Source organism: Anomaloglossus baeobatrachus, chromosome 2 (assembly GCF_048569485.1).
Source record: "Anomaloglossus baeobatrachus isolate aAnoBae1 chromosome 2, aAnoBae1.hap1, whole genome shotgun sequence".
NCBI lineage: Eukaryota > Metazoa > Chordata > Amphibia > Anura > Aromobatidae > Anomaloglossus > Anomaloglossus baeobatrachus.
In genome coordinates, this window is record NC_134354.1 from 88,425,936 (window position 1) to 88,448,271 (window position 22,336).

At 43.5% G+C, this 22,336-nt stretch overlaps 2 protein-coding genes across 3 annotated transcripts in view; one reads left to right on the top strand and one right to left on the bottom strand.

The window, feature by feature from the left end:
• CMSS1 (cms1 ribosomal small subunit homolog) overlaps positions 1-22,336 on the bottom strand; it is a 410,349-nt gene that overhangs the window by 206,873 nt on the left and 181,140 nt on the right. The window lies entirely within an intron of this gene.
• Positions 1-22,336, top strand: part of FILIP1L (filamin A interacting protein 1 like) — a 342,688-nt gene that overhangs the window by 151,389 nt on the left and 168,963 nt on the right. For both annotated transcript variants that reach the window (XM_075335146.1, XM_075335144.1), the window contains exon 2: positions 11,858-12,131. In XM_075335146.1, the coding sequence (XP_075191261.1) occupies positions 11,868-12,131 (264 nt within the window). In that variant the 5' untranslated portion in view covers positions 11,858-11,867. The remainder of the gene's footprint in view (positions 1-11,857; positions 12,132-22,336) is intronic.

The following is a 22,336-nucleotide window of genomic DNA, read 5'->3' on the forward strand; positions in this document are numbered from 1 at the left end:
ATGAACCACATAGTAGAATATCTAGTCTTAAGGGAAGCCTAAATAATGGTAATACATAGCAATATTTCATGTGTAAATCAAGTACATTTATTAGTTGCTTATATTACATAACTTTTGGCTAAATAAAATGGATTTATTTTATTTTAATAACTGCGTACATCTTCACTTATGTCATGTACCCGACGTCTTTATTGAAAACATCGGGTGGCTATGAATGTTTTATGGATAAAACAAGAGCCAAAGTTACAGAAACTGTTTTAGGGCTCATGCCCACGTCAGTGATATTCTCATACTAGAAAATCTCTCCGAGTTTCATCAGTGTTTTTGATCAGTGTCATGAATCCCTGCCTAAGAATCCCTGTATCTAGTAGCATACATAAAGAGATCTTTAGAAAAAATATTCTAAAGATTCTTTATGATATGCTAATGAGCGCAGGGACAATTCACAAGGGCATTAGTTCCTGTCCTAATTCCGCCCTCTTAGCATGTTAGCACACCCCTGCAGGCGTGCTAACATACTATTCAATGCCCACTGTCCAGTGTCATCATTGGCAGTCACATGCATACCTGTGTCCATCATGCCGCCTCATAACGCCGGGCTTGGGGCCAGTACGCATGATTCAGAATGACCAGCACTTCCGATCATGTGCATTAAGTAATCGGGTGTACGCGTCCCGGCTTCAGAGAGGTCTACTGTGAATGACCGGAAGTGTGGGGCATTCTGATCCATGCGCACTAACCCCAAGCCCAGCGTTCTGAGTTGGAGATGGACACAGGTATGTAAATTACTGCCGATAAAAACGCTGGCCAGTTGGCATTGAATAGCATGTTAGCACGCCCCTGTGGGCATGCTAACATGCTAAGAGGGCGAGATGAGTTCAGGAACTAACGCCCTTGTGACTAGTCCCTGCACTCATTAGCATATCATAAAGGATCTTTAGAAATACTTTTTCTAAAGATCTCTTTATCTATGCTAGTGTATACAGGGACAGTTAAGCCCCCGTCACATTTAATGACTTACCAGCGATCCCGAAAACGATATGACCTGATAAGGATCGCTGGTAAGTCGCTGGGAGGTCGCTGGTGAGATGTCACACAGTCAGATCTTACCAATGACGCAGTAACGATCAGCGACCTGTATAACAATCTCGGCGGGCGTTGGGACTGTGTTAGGAGGTCGTTGGTAGGCGTCAAACACAGCGATGCGTCCTGCCCAGCAGAACATCGCCTTTGAAGAAAATGGTCCCAACCATTCAACAACGACTAGCGATCTCAAAGCAGGGGCCTGATCGCTGGTAGGTGTCACACATAACGAGATCGCTGCTACGTCATTAGTAATGACGGAATTAGTAATATGCACCCAGAACTGCTCGTGGTTCCGGGTGCATATTGCACCTGACAAGTTCTCTTTATCTAGTGTTCAATTTAATCTTTTAATTTAGAATAGTCCCAGACATCATGTAGAGGAAAACTGGGTCTCATTGAAGTGATTCAGGTGGTCTATGGAGAGATTCTTACAGTCGATGCTTCAGGGGAAAAAAAACTGTGTGTACAAAAGATCTTCTCTAAAAGGTAGGAAACCATCTAATATTCGCTAACCCAGACAGCCATCAGCAAACAGCTGTTTTGGGGTAATTTGCTCTTCATACCACCTGTGTCTCTTCAATGAGAGCCTGGATCCACCACCAGTCTGAGTCACAGGTTTCCCATTCAGCCAACCAATAACCTAATTTGTACTGATGAAGCACTGGAATCCCTACACTGTTCTCTCTGCAGATGGGTAAGTACTTTGGCTAATATGAGCAACTTGATTCACAGTGCCCAGGTTTGGTGTCTAGTAGAGATGAGCGGACCCGTGGAAGTTCGGACTTTAGAGGAAGTTCGCTTTGGGACTGGGACTTGGTCTGAACCCCAACTGAAGCCACTGATTGGGCAGTTCAGGTCTCCACCCACATGCAGCCAGCTATTACCAGATCACTTCCAGAAGTGGGTGGGCGGGGTTTTCATTTTTTTGTTTGGTGTACATTACATCCGATCATGCTGTTACCCCAGTGCGGCTGTTCAAACACTGCAAGAATCTCTCACTGGGCTGAGCATCGAGTGTACCTGAGCACAGTGATGCTCGTGTGAGTGGCTTGCATTCGTAAAAGCATCTGAACTGTTTCTTTTTGTAAATTCTGTGTTTGGTATGAACACCAAACCTTGGGTTCGCTCATCTTTAGTGGCTAATCGATTCCAGACATCTGTGGCAGTCTATCTTCATTTCTGTACCCAGCCTCCTCTCACCAGCTGACCAGGCTCTAGTGTAATGATGTTGTGGTGCAATGCATGTCATGACGTTGAGCAAACCCTAGTAAGCCCAAGAAGGGCTAAGTATGTTGGGTGCAGGAGGAAAGAGGGCAGGTGCTGAACCAAGGTAGAGTGAATCGAATAGTTCATCTCTAGTATGTGACAAGTTTTCTCCCTTCTGGCAGAGAGGTCGGAGTGTAATGGATGTCATGGTGCTGAAAAAAACCTAGTAAGTGCAAGAAGAACTGAGGATGCTGAGCTTAGAAGGGAATGTCGGCTGCCATGGGGTAATAGACTACATGCTGAATCTTGAAAGCGCAGATTGAGTTGCTAATCTCAAATATGAGGGAAGATTTCTCCATTCAGGACAACTAGTATGTTACAGTACTGACTAGTGAGACTCTTGTACTGTCCAAAAGAGGTGACCTATGATCTACGTGCCATGTAATCAGAAATGTAGATAACATTCAACACAACCGTAGACAATCTGTCTCCATGTAATAGAAATAATCGCTCCAAAATAACTCTGAAATTATTTGATTTTAGGCACCACATATGAGCAAACTTGGGCAATGACTGCTCACTTAGCGAAGCTTTTATATAGACACTGTATGTTCTTTGTATTCCTTGTTGTCAAGACAATTCCATTGAAACATGCTGGGGGACATGAAGATGCACGCCTCCAGAGGGATGTTTACAACATTATATATAGATGGCGTCATGGTCACATGACTTAACCCTACATTTTACATAGAAAAGGAAGTTTTGTGCCAAACGCAGCATAATCATTCGTGCTTTGGAACAATAACTTGCCTGCTATTGCTTTAGCCTGGAATGTGACCGCTGACATGACTTATTATACAAAGATTATGTGATTGCGCCTATTAATATTAGTGCAGAGAATGATAACCGCCAATGCAATCCGGCCGCAGACACAAGCTACTTTTTGTCACCATTTTCCCCCCTCCATCATATAAAATCTCACATTGTAAAGTAGAAGGCCTCCTCATTAGAGTCGGGCAGCTATTTTGGTTGGTGATGTCACTTCTACGTTATGTGCCGGCAGAAGAATACAATTATTGTAAGCTGGGCTTTAGAAACAAATAATTATAAACAAGGCAGCCCATAAAAATGGAGCGATGCGGCTCGAAAAGCAAATGTAACCTTATAAGGAAGCTTAGGAATATTGCATGCTGATGCGGGAAACATTGTCCTCTCTGCAGATCGTATCAGCACAAAGGGTAGCAATAGAGAAAAGATTCTACAGTTATAAAGAGGTAAAAAAAGTACAATGTAAATCAACAAAATGTAAAGGGTTCTCTGGGATTTGTGAAGACGCCCTTGAAAAACTAAGCTGAAAAAAGGGAGTCCAAGTGTTAGAACCCCAGTATCGCCAATGATCTGCTGAACAATTCTGCAGCAAATGTCAAAATTGTCTGCAGCACCCCCCACAGGGGAAAGGGAACGTTATATGATGTTGGATCCTACATGTATATTTGATGCTGGACGTCAAACAAATGTCATGTAATTTCCAGTTTCCCATATATATGGTACGAAATTACATAATCAGCTGTTCATTATAGGGATTGTACTCTTTGTAAGAAGGTCACTGGTAAAATCCTGGGGGGAGATATGTTTCACTGAGGTTGATACCCTCGGTGATTTAAATCCAGAGGCAGACTCCAGCATGTTATATGCTGAGAGAGTTAATGGGCCATGATCTGATCAGGTTTTTGTGAACAGTCAAAGAGATGGGTGGGACGGCTGTTCACATATCTGCATCCTAGGGTGTGCTCCATGAGGTAAAATGGAGACCTGTGAGTTCAGTCTGGCTATGTGTATGGAGGTGTGCAGACCTCCACTGGAGTGATCATGCTAAAAGAGTCTGATATTTACCTCAGTGGGCAGACTCCACAGCCAGGACCGCCATCAGGGCATTACTACTGGGACTCCTGTACTGGGCCCGGTGAGCAGAAGGCAGGAGGGGGGGCCCGGACACGCTGACCAGCCCCTCCCCTTTCATTCCTCTGCCCACCGGGCCCCAGGGGCAGGAGGCATTGACAGTACATTTCGCAGGGCTGGCCGTGCAGTGAGCATGAGGCAAGATGGGGGGCCCGGACACGCTGACAGCCCGGGCCCCTCCCCTTTCATTCCTCTGCTCACCGGGCCCCATGGGCAGGGGGCGGGGACGTTGCACTGACAGCACCTGCAGTCGCACAGGGGCCCCAAGCAGAAGCGGGCCCCTAGAGCCTAAAACCATGTTAACCCCTTAGCGACCTATGACGTACTGGGTACATTATAGCTCCCTGGTACTTAAGGACCTATGACGTACCCAGTACGTCATGGCGAGATCGCGGCCCCGGTGGATGCGATCACTGCAAATATCTTAGATTCGGGGAGGAGGGGCCCTCTGCCTGACCTCAGGAGGGGTGGTGTCTCCTTCCCGGACCTAAGGAGGCTGTGATTGGCTGACGAAAGCCGCTCAGCCAATCACAGCCACTGTAATGTTTCAGCCATTGAAATTGGCTAAAACATTAAAATCCAGCCATGTTCAGTGCAGCTGTAGCACCGATCATTGGCTGGAGCTGGGTGATCTCAATTTCACTCGCCCCAGCTCTGATTGGAGAGACCCGCCTTGTCCGATTTCTCCAATCACTGTGGATCTGGGGCCAGAGACCGCTCCCCTCAGCTTCACTCCGGCGTCTGTGGAAGGTGAGGGGAGTGATCGGTAAGTTTAAAGACACTGTCTCCTTTCAGCCGCCGCCATTGCCCCAGCCCCCACCCATCAGCCGCCGGCTGCAACAGTCACTGCCCGTGATCCACCGTCACTGAACCCATCTACAGCGTCCCCTCCATCTGCCACCGCCTCCCCCATCAGCCGCTGCCCTCCTCCCTCATCTGCTGCCCCCTCTCCTACCTTGCTCCACCTGCTGTGACCCCACCCCACCTGCTGTGACCCCACCCCACCTGCTGTGACCCCCCCACCTGCTGTGATCCCCCCACCTGCTATGATCTCACCCCCACCAGCTGTGATCCCCCCACCATCTATCCGTCCATCCGTCCCTCTGGCTATCCGTCTCTCATCTATATGTAGCATGCACGGGGCAGGGGTTAAATGTTACTCGTCGCCGGGCCGGTGATGTCGGGTCAGGGGGATGTCACAGGTGGCCCTGCCTGGCTTTGTAGCCCCGAGGTGTACAATAAAAGGGGATTTGGATGATGGTGGGGGAATGATGAGGATGATTGTCTTGTGACGCCACCTGTGGTTTGTGGCCAGGGATTAGCCGCCGCTGCTGTCGCTGTCCTCCGGGGCAGATGGTGTTGCAGCAAGGATGGTTGTGCTCCCCACAGGTGGAGCGAGGCCCCGGGGAGGATGATGAGGAGAGTAGTGGCCGTTGGCGCCAAAGCACGGGGCGACGGCAATTAAAAGGCTGAATCAGCTGCTGTGGTTCCAGCCGTGATGGGCCCCAGCCGATCCCAGACCTGTTGGAGGTTAGAACCGGGATGGTGGTCGATGGGCTCTTCCTTCTTGCGCCTTTACAGATGGATCCCCGTTGCCTGATGCTGCTTGGGGACCCCGGTTTGTGTAGTGTTTGCTCCTGTCCCGTGTGTAGGTGACGCGGGGCCGCTGTGGGGCTTGACTGTAATCACGACTCTGGACCCTATGTGACACTGTGCGCCGGGATCTCGTGGTGGTCAGAGGGACAGGCAATCACCCTGTCCTACAGATTCTGGTGATACAAGGTAAAGTCTGTTCCACCCTAGGGCTCTGCACCCTGAACCGCACCGGTCCCACTCCTGTTCTCTCCTGCTAGAGAACACTCTAACTGTTGTGTAAGCTTCTAACTCCCCCTGGTGGCTGCTCCTCCCCCGGTTCCCTGTCACTAGTGGGTGGCTGCCCCCCATTTTTGGTGACTATCTTAAGACCCGACCCTAGCCGGGTCCCCAATGGGGAGGGCAACCTGGTTGTGTATATGAGTTTGTGTTGTGGAACTGGTACCGACCTCCTCTGGATCCAGGATGAGTACTGCACCTTAAGTAAGGTGCAGTACCCTGTGGTGACTGAAGCCTCAGGGGCGCCACATATCCATCTATCTATCTATGATTCTATCTATCTAGCCATCTATGATTATATCTATCTGCTGAAAGAGCCTTAAAGGGAATCTGTCAGCAGGTTTTTGCTCCCCCATCTGAGAGCAGCATAAAGTAGAAACAGATATCCTGATTCCAGCGATGTGTCACTTACTGGACTGTTTGCTTTCATTGTGATAAAATCAATGTTTTCTCTGCTGCAGATCTAGCAATTATACAGAATATGCTGGACTACCTGCAGCATGACAAGTAGCCCTGTAATGATAATCTCCTGCTGATTAAACAGTTATGGTATTAAAACTATACTAAGCAGCCCAATAAGTGACAATTGCTGGAATCAGGATCTCTTCCCCTATGTTATGCTGCGCTCAGATTAGGTGTTAAAAACCTGGTGACAGATTCCCTTTAAAAGGGTTGTCAGGTCTAAAGCCACAAGTCTGCATTATCACAATTTGGTTTCAATTACTTTAAAAACTGTATGTGACACATTCCCTTGAAGAAAAAATAGATATACCAAAAATAAATATATACCAAAGAAGTTAGATTTAAAAAAGAACCAAAAACTTAGAGTAAAGTAGGACCCTGCCGAAAGTCTACCTTGTTGTGGTGACAGGCTTAAAAAAATCTTTTAGCCAAAACAAAATCTGATGGCTGTATGTGACACAGTGTTCGATGTGAAGGGTTAATGTGTGATTGGTGAGGTTGTAGTGCAGAAGGGAAGTTTTTCCAAGAGTAGCGGTGGGACTATGGAAGATTCGCGGGGTGGAGGCGGAGCTGGGGTGGAGGCGGAGCTGGGGTGGAGCCTCAAGGGGGCCCCGAACTTTTGCCAGTATGGGGCCCTGAAATTCCTAGTGGCAGCCCTGTCCACAGCAATATATGGACTGTTAAGTTCTGTTTGTTGCTTTATGCCAGACAAAGGCTGATTTGAATTTATTTTTGACTGGTTCATGAAGCCTAAATAAACCAGCTGGGGATTAAACGAAAACCGTTCCTATGATTATCTTGATCCGCAGCCGAGCAAGCTGAATCTCCACAAGTTTCAGGAAATGTTGAATCCTTGACTCAGTTAGTTATGAAAAAACAAACAATGCTTTACTCACCATCTAAAGATCCACCGCTGCCAGTGTCTGGTAATAGCTGTGACACTGATGTCACATTGACAGTTCGGGAGAGCCGCTGAGCTCATTGATTGTCGGGGGAGACCCCAAGTGAATCTGGTGTCAGAGGGTCACAGCACCTTGCTGCTGGCATGTTCACTATGTAAGGCTAAGTTCACACAGGGCATCTTTTGTTTGCTGCATCTTGGCTGTGTTTTTCAAGATACAGCATCTCAATTCTTTGTGTTTTTAACGTGTTTTTGAGCCCTCCAGTCAATAATTTGACTTAAAAAACGCATTGGCCAAAACGTGGTTAAAACGTGTCAAAAACGCGGTAAAAACGCATTGCGTTTTTGCCGCAGTGCGTTTTTGGTGCATTTTAAGATGCACTCAAGATACACTGACAAAAAAGATGCCGCGTGTGAAGATAGCCTAATTTGATAACATCTCCTTGCATGTGGTGCTGTAAAGGTTAAGCACCCTTTCCTGCCTGGCTGCGGGCTTTAGCTGCCAACCTCAGGTGCGACTTTTTGGGATCACTCCCCTTCCCTATTTAAGTCACGTGATCTGATCACATGATGCCTGTGATAGAAACTGAATCCTTCATTTCTATGTGGTCCACTTTGGAAGGAGCCTGCTCTGGCAGAAGTCTGTTGTGTTGTGTGCAGCGGTGGTGTTTGCTGCACAGAAGCCGCCTAGAGTGTTTTTCCTTGCATGTATATTTCCCCTGTTTGTATTCCTTCCCTAGTGTTTCTGTACTGTAGTGTAAAGTCTAGTGATCTTGTCAGCCAGCTCATTAGGCAGGATTTGTTTAGGGCCTGTTGAGGGTCTAAGGTATCCTGCTCGGCGACAGGTTGACAGAACCTTTATAGGGACACTAGGGAGCTCAGGACAAAGCTGGAGGTGAGTTCAGGAGGTGCCCCCTCACCTAGCGGCAGGGACCTCCGTTGTATCGTGACCCCTGTGTGTTGCAACATCTTCTCAGGGATAACCAGGTAAACTCTGTTAGTCACATGCGTAATATTAAGCCATGGAAACAAGGCCAAGCGACTCAACTCAGCCCAAAAACATAGGAACTGGGGTACAGAAAAATGGCAGCAGGTGCTACGGACTGATGAGCTAAAATGTGAAATGTCTTGTTACAACAGAAGGCAGTTTGTTCTCCGAAGGGCCAGAGAGAGGTACAATAACGAGTGTCTGCAGGTAAAGGTTCATTAAAGTTTCCAGCTGCATTCCAGCTTATGGAGTTTGGGATTTGGTTAAGATTAATGGTGTCCTCAATGCTGAGAAGTACAGACAGATACTTATCCATCATGCAGTACCGTCAGGGAGGCGTCTGATTGGCTCCAAATGTATTCTCCAGCAGGAAAACGACCCAAAAAATAAAGCCAATGTCAATAAGAACTATATTCAGCGTAAAGAAGAAAGAGACTCTGACATAATTATTTATATAGTTCCAGTTTCCCAGACAGTATTGTGTATAATACACTACTAACAAAGCAACAATATGGACAAGGAAATAATTAAAACTGTTGGCACGTTTATATCAGTAGGCACACATACATCATTAAGACAATTAGCTGAATGAATTTTAGCCACAAGTCAAATCCCTCACTTTATAAACTCCAGAAACGCGGCCATGGATAGTCCTTGGTGAACTTGGCAGACATGAGTTCATTGCGAAGACACGCTTCCCCATCATCGCACAGAAGTGGATTGTTTTGATCTCCGCCTTAACAAACCACTTTAAGGACATGCTGGTCTGTGGTCGACTGTTAATTCATACATAAAATATTCTTCTATAAATGCTCCGTTGTTACATTGCCGTCTGGGCCTGGGAGTCGATGACAGTAGTCCTGAGGTGAACTGTCATAATGACATCATAGCAAAGATTATGTTATTCTAGACAAGGTTACGCAAATCAAAAAAGTGGTTATCTGTTAATTCCAGATTTAGACATGTCTATGATCACACGCATTACAATGGAGTGTGTCATGGAGCGACGTGTAACCTATATGTCTCTGCATTATCTCCACCTACCAACGAACAGTTTCAAAGATTTCCAAATTATAGCTACATATAAACTGGGTATTCCAGAAGATTAAGTTACAAAATTAAGGCTCACTAAGAAGGTGGTCAGGAATGATTGAGGGAAATCTGGATGATAATTCTTCCCAGATGAGCTTGCTATCCTCATGTGATGCCTGCTAGTATCTTCGCAGTCTTGTAGAAAGTAGACACCAGATTTGTCTGGGTTGTCCTACTGTTGTATATTTAGGATGAATGACTATCTAGACCAGTGGCTCCCAAACTCCAGTCCTCATGACCCCCAACAGGTCATGTTTTCAGGATTTCCTTAATATTGCACAGGTGATGCCTTGATAATGATTCCATCACCTGTTCAATAGTAAGGAAATCCTGAAAACATGACTTGTTGGGGGCCATGAGGACTGGAGTTTGAGAAACACTGATCTAGACCAAAGATCCCCAACTTTTCCGACCTAAAGAGCCACAATCAGCTCTGAGAGAAGGTTGCACAACCAGCTCCTGTCCCTCTCAGAGTAGTGACATCCAGAGCCCCCATTACCGGTATAATGACATCCAAAGTGTACACTAAGGCATTATACCTTATACAGGGGTTTCTACCTTAACCCCATTTAGATCAGCTCTTCTATGTGGTGCAACTCACAAAAGTCACTATGTGCAGACTTCCTCTTCATAGCTGTTTGATAGAACTGATGCTAATGTACCAAGGTGGAAGACCGGCGCGGGCCACACATCAAACCTACTAGCCACATGTGGCTCCCGAGCCACAGTTTGGGGACCCCTGATCTAGACCATCTGTAGTATTAATATTAAAAAACTGCTCAGGCATTTTAACAAAAAAATCCCTTTGTGGTTTTAGGATCCAGGTTAAAAGAAGACAGCTGATAAGTTTCTATACCTTTAATATTAAAGGGGTTTTCTGTGACGAGACAACTATTTTCATACATCCATTAAAAGGGTTCTCCACTACTAGGATAACCCCTTGCCATTCCACATGTTTTCCCCTATTAAAATTAAAAAGCCTATACTCACCTCAGGTAGTGGTGTGGTTCCAGTGATACCAGAGCTCATGTTCCCAGAGTTAATGTGAGGTTGTGACATTTTTTGAGCCTTGCATCCAATCACCAATGGTTTCCCTCTCCCGTCTTTGGACGCAGGAGCAATGAACAAGAAGTGAGTGGCCGCTGCAGCTCTCAATTCTTGTTGATTAACTTATTTGTACAAAGGCAGGAGAGGGAGGCCAGTGGTGACTTGTCTCGGGGCTTGCGTGATGTCACAACCTCACATGAGCCCTGGGAATACGAGTGGCGACACTGCTGGAACCACACGATTTCCAGAAGTGAGTATAGTTTTTCTTTGTTTTAATAGGGAGAAACATGTGGAATGAGAAGGGGTTGTCCTAATAGTGAACAACCCCTTTGAAGGGTTATTTCCACATAAGTGTAAGCATCTGCTATTTGCTAGGGGGTTCGATTGCTGGGATCTCCAACGATCGCAAGATCAGGGCTCTGGAGCCCCAAGAAGGGGCTCTGCAACCTCATCCTCAATTCAACGTCTATGGGTCTACTAGAGAAAGCCGAACATAGTAATAATTATGGTCTAAAAGTAATGACTGAAGCAAAGTCCGAGCATGTGTACCTCTACTCCATTCAGGATGGTGTTTGTTGAACCCTTTTCTTGGGTTCCACATCCCAATATAAGGATTGCTGTGTGTACCATGCAGTTGGAGTCTTAACACTCAGCAGGTTCCCCCCTTATCTTATGTATGGGGATAACTTGATTCTTTGGGATTAAAGGGATCATTCCTAATACTAAGGATACCAAATAACATTGTACACAGTTATAACCTATCCACTCAATCGGTCATAAGTATTTAGCAGGTGTGACTTCCCCCACTGGGACCTTCGCCAATTGCCAAGTTGGGTGTGTATGCCGCCCCCGCAACCAGTATGAATTAATTGCTGTTTATTTCTTCCTTAAATATTTGAAGCAGTTTCGAATCTGCATCATGTCAATACTTTCAATATTTTTGAATCATTTTTAACACTTTAAAATGAATAGTGGAAAAACACGTAAAAACAAGCATAAAAAGGAGTATTTTTTCCCCAGTTATTTTCTTGCCCAGAGATGCTTTTTTGATTCAAAAATTCATCCAAGGAACAATCTTATAGTCACAACTTTTTGAACCTTTCATGTGTAGAGAAGGCTGTTTTCATACCATTTTCATGATCTGTGTACAGCGCTATGGAATAAGTTGGTGTTAGAAATGAATTATAAAAATAAATATAAAAGAGGAACTAAACAAATTCTCTCATTAATTTATATTTTGGCAGTTTTCTAAAAATGCGACCACAAAGTAACAGTATTGAGTGTCCAGAAAAGACAATGACCTGCAGAGAAGACAACATCTACCAACGAATCCACGAGGACACTGACACTATAAAAAGGAACAAGAGTAAGAAGGAGCGAGATTATATTTCAGAGACGGGTACAATCCTAAGAAGTCAGAAATCAGATCGGAAACAAAAGGCCTCTAGCAGAAAGGCAGATGACCTCTCTCGGGATGACCTGCTGTTCCTTCTTAGCGTGCTGGAGGGAGAGCTACAAGTAAGTCGTATATCATACTTCACGCAATAAACAGACTATATATTTGGATTATAAATATGGGTCTGTCTTGCCAGCATCTGCTGATCCTATAAATTAGATCTAAAAATGCTGTCATTATTACATGCTAATGGTATGCATATCCTCTCCCCATCACAGACAGGGAGGACAATATTAGGTTCAGTTAAATGATTTTCTGCCCTGTGGGAAGTGAAGTTCTTATTTTATTATACAGTGTGATCGTCATTTCCAGTTCAACATTTTTTTTTTTAGAATTGTCTAATTTATAGCCAAATGTTCTACACTGTTAGAGACTATAAGCAACCAAAGCTCTTATTCCCCATGTAATGTGAGTTTATGTCCAGAAACGTTAACTACTTCAAAGATGCAACAAATGTTGGAGATACTCCTGATGGATATTTCCCATGGTTGTCGGAAATTTAAATACAATCCATGCAGTAGAGTCACTCTGGTGTCAGGTCTGCCCGATTCTCCAGTGTAATTTCCCAGTAGCAGTTTTCCATTACACGACTTTAGGACTTAAACTATGTTCACATTATGTTTGGCTTAGTTCTTATATTGTCCCTAACGCTAGGGGATACTAGACTATCCCCAACCTCAGGGTTACCCCTAATAGTGGAGATGCTTGAGTCCCATGCCTTAGTATTCTCCAGAGTAAAGCTAATCTGTTTAACCCCCCCTAGGGAAGGAAGGGGCAGGAGTGTAATGGCAACACAGATTTAGACAGACAGGTAAAACCCAAAACTCAGATACACTGCAAACTCATAAGAACAAACAGTAAGAAACTGAGGAAAAAAGCAAGAGAAGTAAGGCAGCAACAAAAGGACAACAAGGGTTAACATCACAACCGCTCACAGTAATGAAGTACTACAACCACCAGTAAGTCTGGATCACATCACCTCAATATACAAACTATAGCAGGCACTAATGGAAGTGTCCAGCGAGCATCTACATCTCTGGCAAAAATTAAGAGACCACTGCACAGGTGTATAAAAATCAGCTTTTCTACCTGTCTTAAAGTCATTCCATTCCACTGTCAGTTGAATTCCAACCAGAGTACACCTCATTCTACTTAACATGCTTCTGATTAGGAAATCACCTGTACCAAATCTTATTTAAACGAGGAAAAGTATAAAAAAACACTGCTGTGGTCTTCACAATCCTCTTGCAATAGGACAAGCTGGATGGGAAAACAAGTGCTAGTAGTATCCCAAAAGTAATAGGAATGAAAAAAAACTTTTAACCATGCCAAAGGAGTTGAAAAGAAAAGTCTTGAGTGAGGAAAAGAAGGGCTCAATTCTGGCTTTACTAACAGAGGGATACAGTGAGCGTCATGTTGCCTCCATCCTTAAAATTTCTAACACAGCAGTCCATTACAACAAGGTCAAGCAGCAGACATTGGGAACAACAAAGCTACAGACCAACAGGCGAAAGTGACTCTCAACTGACTGGGATGACAGTCATCTTATCTGAATGTCACTCAGCAACCGCAAGATGACATCCAGTGACCAACAAAAGGAATGGCAAATGGCAGCTGGGGTGAAGTGCATGGCAAGAACAGTTAGTAACAGGCTCCTAGAAACAGGGCTCAAGTCATGTAAAGCTAGAAAAAAAGCCTTTCATCAATGAGAAGCAAAGGAGAGCCAGGCTGAAGTTTAGCAAAGACCATAAAGATTGGACCATAGAGGACTGGAGTAAGGTAAACTTATTTGATGAATCTAATTTTCAGCTTTACCCAACACCTGGTTGTCTAATGGTTAGATGGAGACCTGGAGAGACGTACAAGCCACAGTGTCTTGCACCAACTGTGAAATTTGGTGGAGGATCGGTGATGATCTGGGGATGTTTCAGCAAGGCTGGAATTGGGCAGATTAAACTTTGCGAAGGATTTATGAATCATGCCGCATACAAGGTTATCTTGGAAAAACAGTTGCTTCCTTTCGCTCAGGCAATGTTTCTCAACTCTGAGGACTGTTTTTTTCCAGCAGGACAATGCGCCATGCCACACAGCTAGGTCAATCAATGTATGGATGAAGACCCCCCACATAAAAACCCTGTCATGGCCAGCCCAATTTCCAGACCTGAACCTCATTGGAAATCTCTGGAATGTAATCAAGAGGAAGATGGATAGTCACAAGCCATCAAACAAAGAAGAACTGCTTACATTTTTGCGCCAGAAGTGGCATAAGATCACTCAAAAGCAGTGTGAAAGACTGGTGGAAAGCAGCCAAGACGCATGAAAACTGTGATTAAAAATCATGGTTATTCCACAAAATATTGATTTCTGAACTTTTCCTGAATTAAAACATTATTATTGTTGTTTCTAAATGATTATGAACTTGGTTTTTTTTGCATTATTTGAGGTGTCTGAAAGCATTGTGCATTGGTTTGTTATTTTGAACACTTACTGCTTGGAAATTTGGAGACATGTTGTCAGTAGGTTATAGAATAAAAGAACAATTTTTACATTTTACTCTATAATATACCTATAAAGAGAAAAATTAGAAAAACCTGATAATTTTGCAGTGGTCTCTTAATTTCTGTCAGAGCTGTGTAAGAGGGGAGTGAATGTGACTGGCTCTCCACCAGCATGTGATCAAAAGAGGTTAATAAGTAGCCAGTAGAAACCACTTCAGGAAAAAAAAAAACAAAAACTAAAAAAAACCCTACTCATGCAAACAGCAAAGTAGATTTCCTGCAAAATACAAAGAGTTTTCCCAAGTATACTGTATTTGATGCATTATTAACTCTTGCTAGCCTGCCTATGAACTGCAAGTCTGTGGGTCAACGCCTGAGTCTCTCTGACCTGATCACAGACATCAGAGAAGTTAGCAGAGTGCAAGAATCTGTAGTTTCCACACATCCTGATGTCACCATGACAGTCACTGATGCTTTTCAAAAACTTCCTTCTGTCAACAGGTCAGTGACTCAGAAAACGTAGGGCTAACCTTTGCAAAAACACAGATGAAAGTGGCTAATAACTCGCTAACTGCATCTATAGCCATTATTCTTCGAATTTCAATACGGTCAAAAGGATTTGGTGCATAATAGGTCTGGGATTGGCAAAGGCGCTATTTTCAGTCCATCATTGCCAGTGTATAACAATTCTATACAAAGAACTGTTTTTTTCTTGTGCAGACTGCAAGACGGCATAGGAGGTGTTGGGCTCTGTTCACACTGAAGTTATTTGAGGTGCTCAAAACTATGAGTTTTTCAAACAGAAACCCCTTCAGAATATTCTCTTCTTTTCGGAAGTTTTTGCTGGAGTTCCTCTTTCCCTCAAGCGCTTCCTGAAGAGGTTTTCAAACATTTTTTATTGAAGCATTCTTTGTGTAGCCTTGTGATTTTACAGTGCTGTTTTGTAAAGGTTTCCTTCAAGATCTGCTTTATAGAAATGATGACCAATTTTTTTTTTTTTGCCTAAAACCACTTCAGGAAAAAAAAAAAAAAAAAAGCTAAAAAAACCCTACTCAGGCAAACAGCAAAGTAGATTTCCTGCAAAATACAAAGAGTTTTCCCAAGTATACTGTATTTGATGCATTTTTTAGAAGGATTTTAGAGGATCTACTCCAAAAAAAAAAAAAACACCTAAAAAAAACCTGTTGGTGTGAACATAGCCTTACGGACCAGGCGATGTTTTCAGAGGTAATGGGGGGAAGCTATGTTAACCCCTACACTACCCAGTTTGTTTTCACCTTCCTGACCATTGCAATTTTAAAAATTCTGACCAGTGTCAATTTTTGTGGTAATATATATTTGGAACGCTTCAATGGATCCCAGTGATTCAGAGAATATTTTTTCGTGATACATTACTTTATGATAGTGGTAAACTTAGGACTATATTTTTTGCGCTTATTTGTGAAAATATCGGAATTTTGGTGAACATTTAGAAGTTTTCAAACTTTAAATTTTATGTCCTTAAAGGGAACCTGTCATCAGAAATTTAGCTTGAAACCTAAAAGTTTCCCCCTCTGCAGCTCCTGGGCTGCATCCTAGCAGGGTTCCTGTACTTTTTGTGGCCCCTTTTAAACCAAATTAAATACTTTATAAACTTGTACCTTTTGCTATGTAAATTTTGTAAATCGTCCATGGGGGCGGGCTCTCTTGTGACCGTTGCTGTCCCTCCTGCAGATTGACGCCGTCCCCCCACGCTCCATTTCATCCATCAGGACGCCGCCCACTGCGCTCGAGGTGCCGCCCACGCCAGGATCGCTGATGACGTGTGTCACAAGCACGAGATTATGGGTGGCGCTGTGATTGCATCGCAAGTGCCCGCCCATAATCTTGTGGAGCGCCTTCCCCCACTGCCTCCAGCGTTCTGCGCAAGTGCTCGCCGGCCAAATAACCAGACGTCACCTCCTTCCCATCTTACCCTGCAGCAGGGCAAGATGGGAAAGAGGTGATGTCGGGCCATCTGGCCAGCAAGCGCTTGCGCAGAACGCTGGAGGAAGAGGGGAAAGTGCGGTCACGAGGTTATGGGCGGCACTTGCTGATGACACTCACAGCGCCGCCCATAACCTCGTGCCTGCGCAAAACGTCACCAGCGGTCACACGTGCACACAGTGCACAGTCCCGCTACAGTCGCACAGCGCATGCGCGGGACCACAGGCGCCCAGGGGCGGCGTCCTGAGATATGAAATTCAGAGTTGGGGGGCAGCGTAAATCTGCTGGAGGAAGAGCAACGGTCAGCAGAGAGCCCGCCCCATGGACGATTTACAAAATTTACATAGCAAAAGGTACAAGTTTATAAAGTATTTAATTTGGTTTAAAAGGGGCCACAAAAAGTACAGGAACCCTGCTAGAATGCAGCCCAGGAGCTGCAGAGGGGGAAACTTTTAGGTTTAAAGCTAAATTTCTGATGACTGGTTCCCTTTAAACCAGAGAGTTCTGTCACAGAAAATAATTAACAAATAACACTTACTACATGTCTAGCTTACATCAGTATCAGTTTTTTTAAACAGATTTTTTTATTGTTAGGAAGTTAGAAGGGTTAAGGGTATGTGCCCACGATCAGGACTCACTGCGTCCTGGATGCAGTGGGTCTTGACCTGCGGGGCCGCGAGTCTCCTCTGCAGGAGAATGCAGGAGACCGCATCGGTTTTGCACCCACGATCAGGGTTCAGTGCGCTGCGGTCTCTTGCTTGTATTCTCCCTACGGAGGACGGATGCGAATCTGCAGCAAACAGTTGACATACTGCGGTCTGGAAAGACGCACCGCATGTCAGTGTTTGCTGTGGAAAAAACAAGCACAGTGGGCACGTGATTTCTAGAAATCCTGTCTATTATGCTTGTACTGTACAACGCAGCATTTTGGACGCAGCTGAAGCATGCTGCATCCAAAACGTTGCAAACACTGATTGTGGGCACGCACTCTAAAAAGTTTATCAGCAATTTCTCATTTTTCCAACAAAATTTACAAAACCAAAATTTTTTTAGAGACCACATCACATTTGAAGTGACTTTGTGGGGTCTTTACGACAGAAAATACGAAAATACTGCAAAGTGACACAAGTTTAAAAACTGTACCCCTAAAAAAAAAAAGTTCAAGACATCTCTATTAACATTTTAGGTGCTTCACAGAAATAAGAGCAATGTGGACTGAAAAAAATTAAAAAGTTACTTTTTCCCCCAAAATGTTGCTTTAGCCCTACATTTTGCATTTTCACAAGAATAACAGTACATTATACACCAATTTGTTCTGCAATTTCTTCTGACTACACCGGTACGCCATATGTGGTGGAAACTACTGTTTGGGCGTACAGCAGGGTTCAGAAGGTAAGACGTACCATTTAACTTTAGGAACGCAAAATCGTTTGGAATCTATAGCGGACGCTATGTTGCGTTTGCAGACCCTCTGTTGTGCCTAAACAGTGGAAACCCCTCACAAGTGACCCCATTTTGGAAACTAGATCCCTCAAGGAATTTATCTTGAGGCGTAGTGAGCACTTTGAACCTATAGGTGCTTCACAGAATTTTACAACATAGAGCCATGAAAATAAAAAAAAAATCTAATTTTTCCAACAAAAATGTTGCTTTAGATTAAAATTGTTAATTTTCAGAAGGGAAACAGGAGAAAATGGACTCTACAATTTGTTGAGCTATTTTTCTGAGTACAACAATACCCCATATGCAGTGGAAAACTACTGTTTGAGTGCATGGCAGGGCTAGGAAGGGGAGCGCTATTCGAGCATAGATTTGGCAGAAATAGTCTACCAAGGGCGCCATGTCACATATTTAAGAGCCGCTAAGTTGGCAGAGCAGCAGAAAACACCCATATGTGACCCCATTTTGAAAAGTACACCTCTTGAGGAATTTGTCTAGGGGTACAGTGAGCGTTTGATGCCCACAGATTGTTCACAGAATAATGTAACATCGGGCCGGGAAAATTAATTTTTTTTTTCCACTAAAATGTTTTGAGTTTATTTTGCCCCAAGACTTTAAATTTCCAAATGGCTATTAGGAGGAAATGGACCAATTTGTTAAGCAATTTCTCCCAAGTTCACCAATATCCTATGTGTGGTTAGAAATCACTTTTCAGGCACAGTGCAAAGCTCAGGAGGGATGGAGCGCCATATGAAAATGCTAATTTTGCTCGAATGGTCATGTCATGTTGGCAGAGCCCTAGAGGTGCCGGAACATCAGAACCCTCTATAAGTGACCACATTTTACAAACTGCAGCCCTCAGGGAATATATCTAGTGATAGTGATACAGTGAGGATTTTGACACAATAGGTGTGTGAAAGAATTTTACACCATTCTGTGGTGAAGAGCTAATAATTACATTTTTATCATTAAAATACGGTTTTAGCCTCAGACTTTTTTTATTTTCCCAAGGGAAAAAGGCTAAGGCTACATGCGCACGCTGCTTCTTTTTCGTGTTCACAAACTGCAGCCAAAACTGCACCTTGTCAGAGAGAGCCTGGAAAGGTCACAAAAAATGTAGGTGCTTTTTTGGTGCGTTTTTGCTGCTTTTTTGGTGCGTTTTTGGCTGCAGTTTTGTCAACAATTGTTTCATGTATTTTTCAGTTCAAAACAAGCCCATAAAGCTTGTTGAATTGAAAAAAAAAAAAATTAGAAATAAATAATTAAAAAAAACTGGCGTGCGGTCCCCCCCAATTTTAATGCCAGCCAGCCAATGTCCATCCCCCTCTCGCTGCTGCCGCCGCCGCTGATAGTCCCGTCCTCCACGTGTTCCCCGAAGTACCGCTGTCCCCAGCGTGCACGCACAGGGGAGATGATGTGGAGGACGGGACTATCAGCGGCGGCGGCAGCAGCGAGAGGGGGATGGACATTGGCAGCTGAAAACATTGATTTTTCCCTCTCGCTGCCGCCGCTGCTGATAGTCTCCGTCCGTCCTCCACATCATCTCCCCTGGGGACAGCGGTACTTCGGGGAACACGTGGAGGACGGGACGTGACCACTTGCCTGTTACCTCACTTCCTGACAAATCACCTGCGTTTTTGGTACCAAAAACGCAGGTAAAAGGCAGGTAAAATGCACCACTTTTGATTAGCATGCATTTTTCCTGCGTTTTTGATGCCCTCATTGATTTCAATGGGTGACAAATGTTGACAAAAACGCAGGAAGAATGAACATGCTGCATTTTTTTTGTCACAAATTTTTGACAAAAAAAACGCTGACAAATAAACTGCAATGTGCGCATGACAAATCTGACTTCTCATAGACTTTGCTGGGAAGTCAGATGTCAGAAAGTTCAGCTGACAAAACTGCAGCCAAAAAAGCAGCAAAAAAGCAGGAAAAAAATCAGCATGCGCATGTAGCCTTAAAAAGCCCCATAATATAGAATACACAATATACAATTTCTGCTGAACGTGGCCATACACCACATGTGACTGTACAGTACTGTTTGGCCACACGGCAGGGCTCAAGGGGGAAGGAGCGCAATTTGACTTATGCATTGTAGATTTTTCTAGAATTCTTTGAGTTCTTCATCTGCAGAACCGTTGATGTGCCTAAACAGTGGAAACACCCCCCCACGCCCCCCGGAGTGACCCCCTTATTAAAATGTACACCCCTCTGGGAATTCATCTGTTGTTGTGCTGACTATTTTTGCGCTATGGGTGTTTTCCAGACACAAAAATGCAGTGGAAGTTGCAGAGTGAAAATTGCAAATATGCCATTGTAGTACCCTTGTTTTTTTGTGGTTTGGGTAGAAGCTTTTATTGGTGGCATTTTGGGGAACAGAACATTTTGGATCTGTTCACATGAATCTGGTGCTCTACGCTGATAACTTACATCATCTAAATAGCTGAAACGTGATTCAGATGAAGCCCCAGAGGGATCCATGCACTAATGAAGCAGTCAGAGTTAATACACACTCCGTTTACTGAGGTCTGGCTTTTCAGATGTGCACAAATCTGTGGCTGACTGCGCTTTTATGCACGCCTAAAAAGAGGGACACCGATGGATCATAGACAAGACAGAGTCTACAGTGACTCCTTCTGTCTCACTATAAGGAACCTTCCATCCAGGGTTCTGGCTGAATTACATATTTTAGAAATTTACAACAAGACCCGGGTGTCAGTTTTCAACATACAGCGCAGGATAAATGTGAGCCGAGATTTACTACAATCTTTGGAAGGAAGAATGAACAAATCAGCAGCAGGTCAAAAATTAGTTTTAGTTATTTTTTACGCCATTCTATTAGTGGTATAAGTGATTAGATGGCTTTATTTTTCAGGTAGGTGTGATTACATTGATACCAAATTTATATATATTTTTTTATGTTTGGTCAAAATCACAAACTAATAAATGTTTTATTTTATTTCCCCAAAAAGTTTTGCGTTGCCATATTTTGAGAGATATAGTTTTTCTGTATTTCTAACAAGAGAGTCATGTGAGGGTTTGGTTTTTAAGGGATGAGTTGACATTTTTATTGGTACCATTTTCAGGCACATACCAATTTTTGATCACTTTCTATTCCAATGTTTAGTAGGCATAATGAACAAAAAAAAACAGCAATTCAGGAATTGCTTTTGGGGTTTTATGCCGCTCTGCGTGTACTTAAAGTGACAGGATAACTTTATTCTTATCAGTACAATTACAGCAATACCATATTTATGTAGGTTTTTTTTAATCTTTTGCTGTTTTGCAAAGTAAAAACTTTTTTATAGACAAAAAAAATTAAAAAACTTTGTATGTTTATGCTAGTAGAGCTGATTGACAGCTTTTTATTGAGGGACAATGATGTTTCCAGTGATACCATTTTTATTTACATTCATCTTTTTTATCGCTTTTTAATTCACTTTGGCAGTTTTATAAACAACAAATTTGACACATTTTAGGAACAAACAAATTGTAGTTCACTGATGGGGTTAAATAGTTTTAGAGATCAGAATGTAGCGATACTTAATAAATTTACTTTTTTGTTTATTTTTACATAAATATACCTATTTATAGTTATTTGGGCTTTGTTTGTTTGTGTTTTCATTTTTTCTTTTAAATACATATTTACAATTTTTTTAAAACTTTTTTTACTTTTTTACTTAGTCCCTCATTGGGACATTACCTTTCATTACGCTGATCGCTGATTTAACGTGTTGTCATACCCCCGTATGGCAATGCATTACACCTGTCAGTGATACAGTGACAGAAGCCTTTTAGACCATGCTCCTGGCATGCTGTAACAGGCTTGCTGTAGCTGGATGGCCAGGAGGTCGTCATCATGACCTCAGGTTGCTATGGCTCTTGCGATTATGTCGCAGGGGCGCAGATCGGACACCTTCTATCCCAGCCTCTTAAATGTTCCAATCGATATTGATTGCAGTATTTAGAGGATTAAACAGCCAGGAGTGGTGCAGGCATTGTTCCTTGCTGTGAGAGAAGGGGCTCGGCTGTAACGTAAGCCAAGCTCCTAGCGACGATCGTGCGTGCACAGCTCCTCTGTATGCGCGATCATCCGGACATACCAGGTATGACCAAGGTTGGCTGGTAATCACAAAATAAGACATACCAATATGTCCAAATTTGGAAAGGGGTTAATTAGCTCTGGTCAAGGTGGTTAAAACTATCAAGTCCAATACTTTAAAGTCCATATGCTCACATTGAGTATTTGGTGAGTTTTTACAATCACAGGAAAAGTATAATAGAAACACGAGCACCAATTCCATATTTTTTTTTAGCCACTCCTGGTTTTGGCTACAAATACAGAGGTAATAAATTCAGCA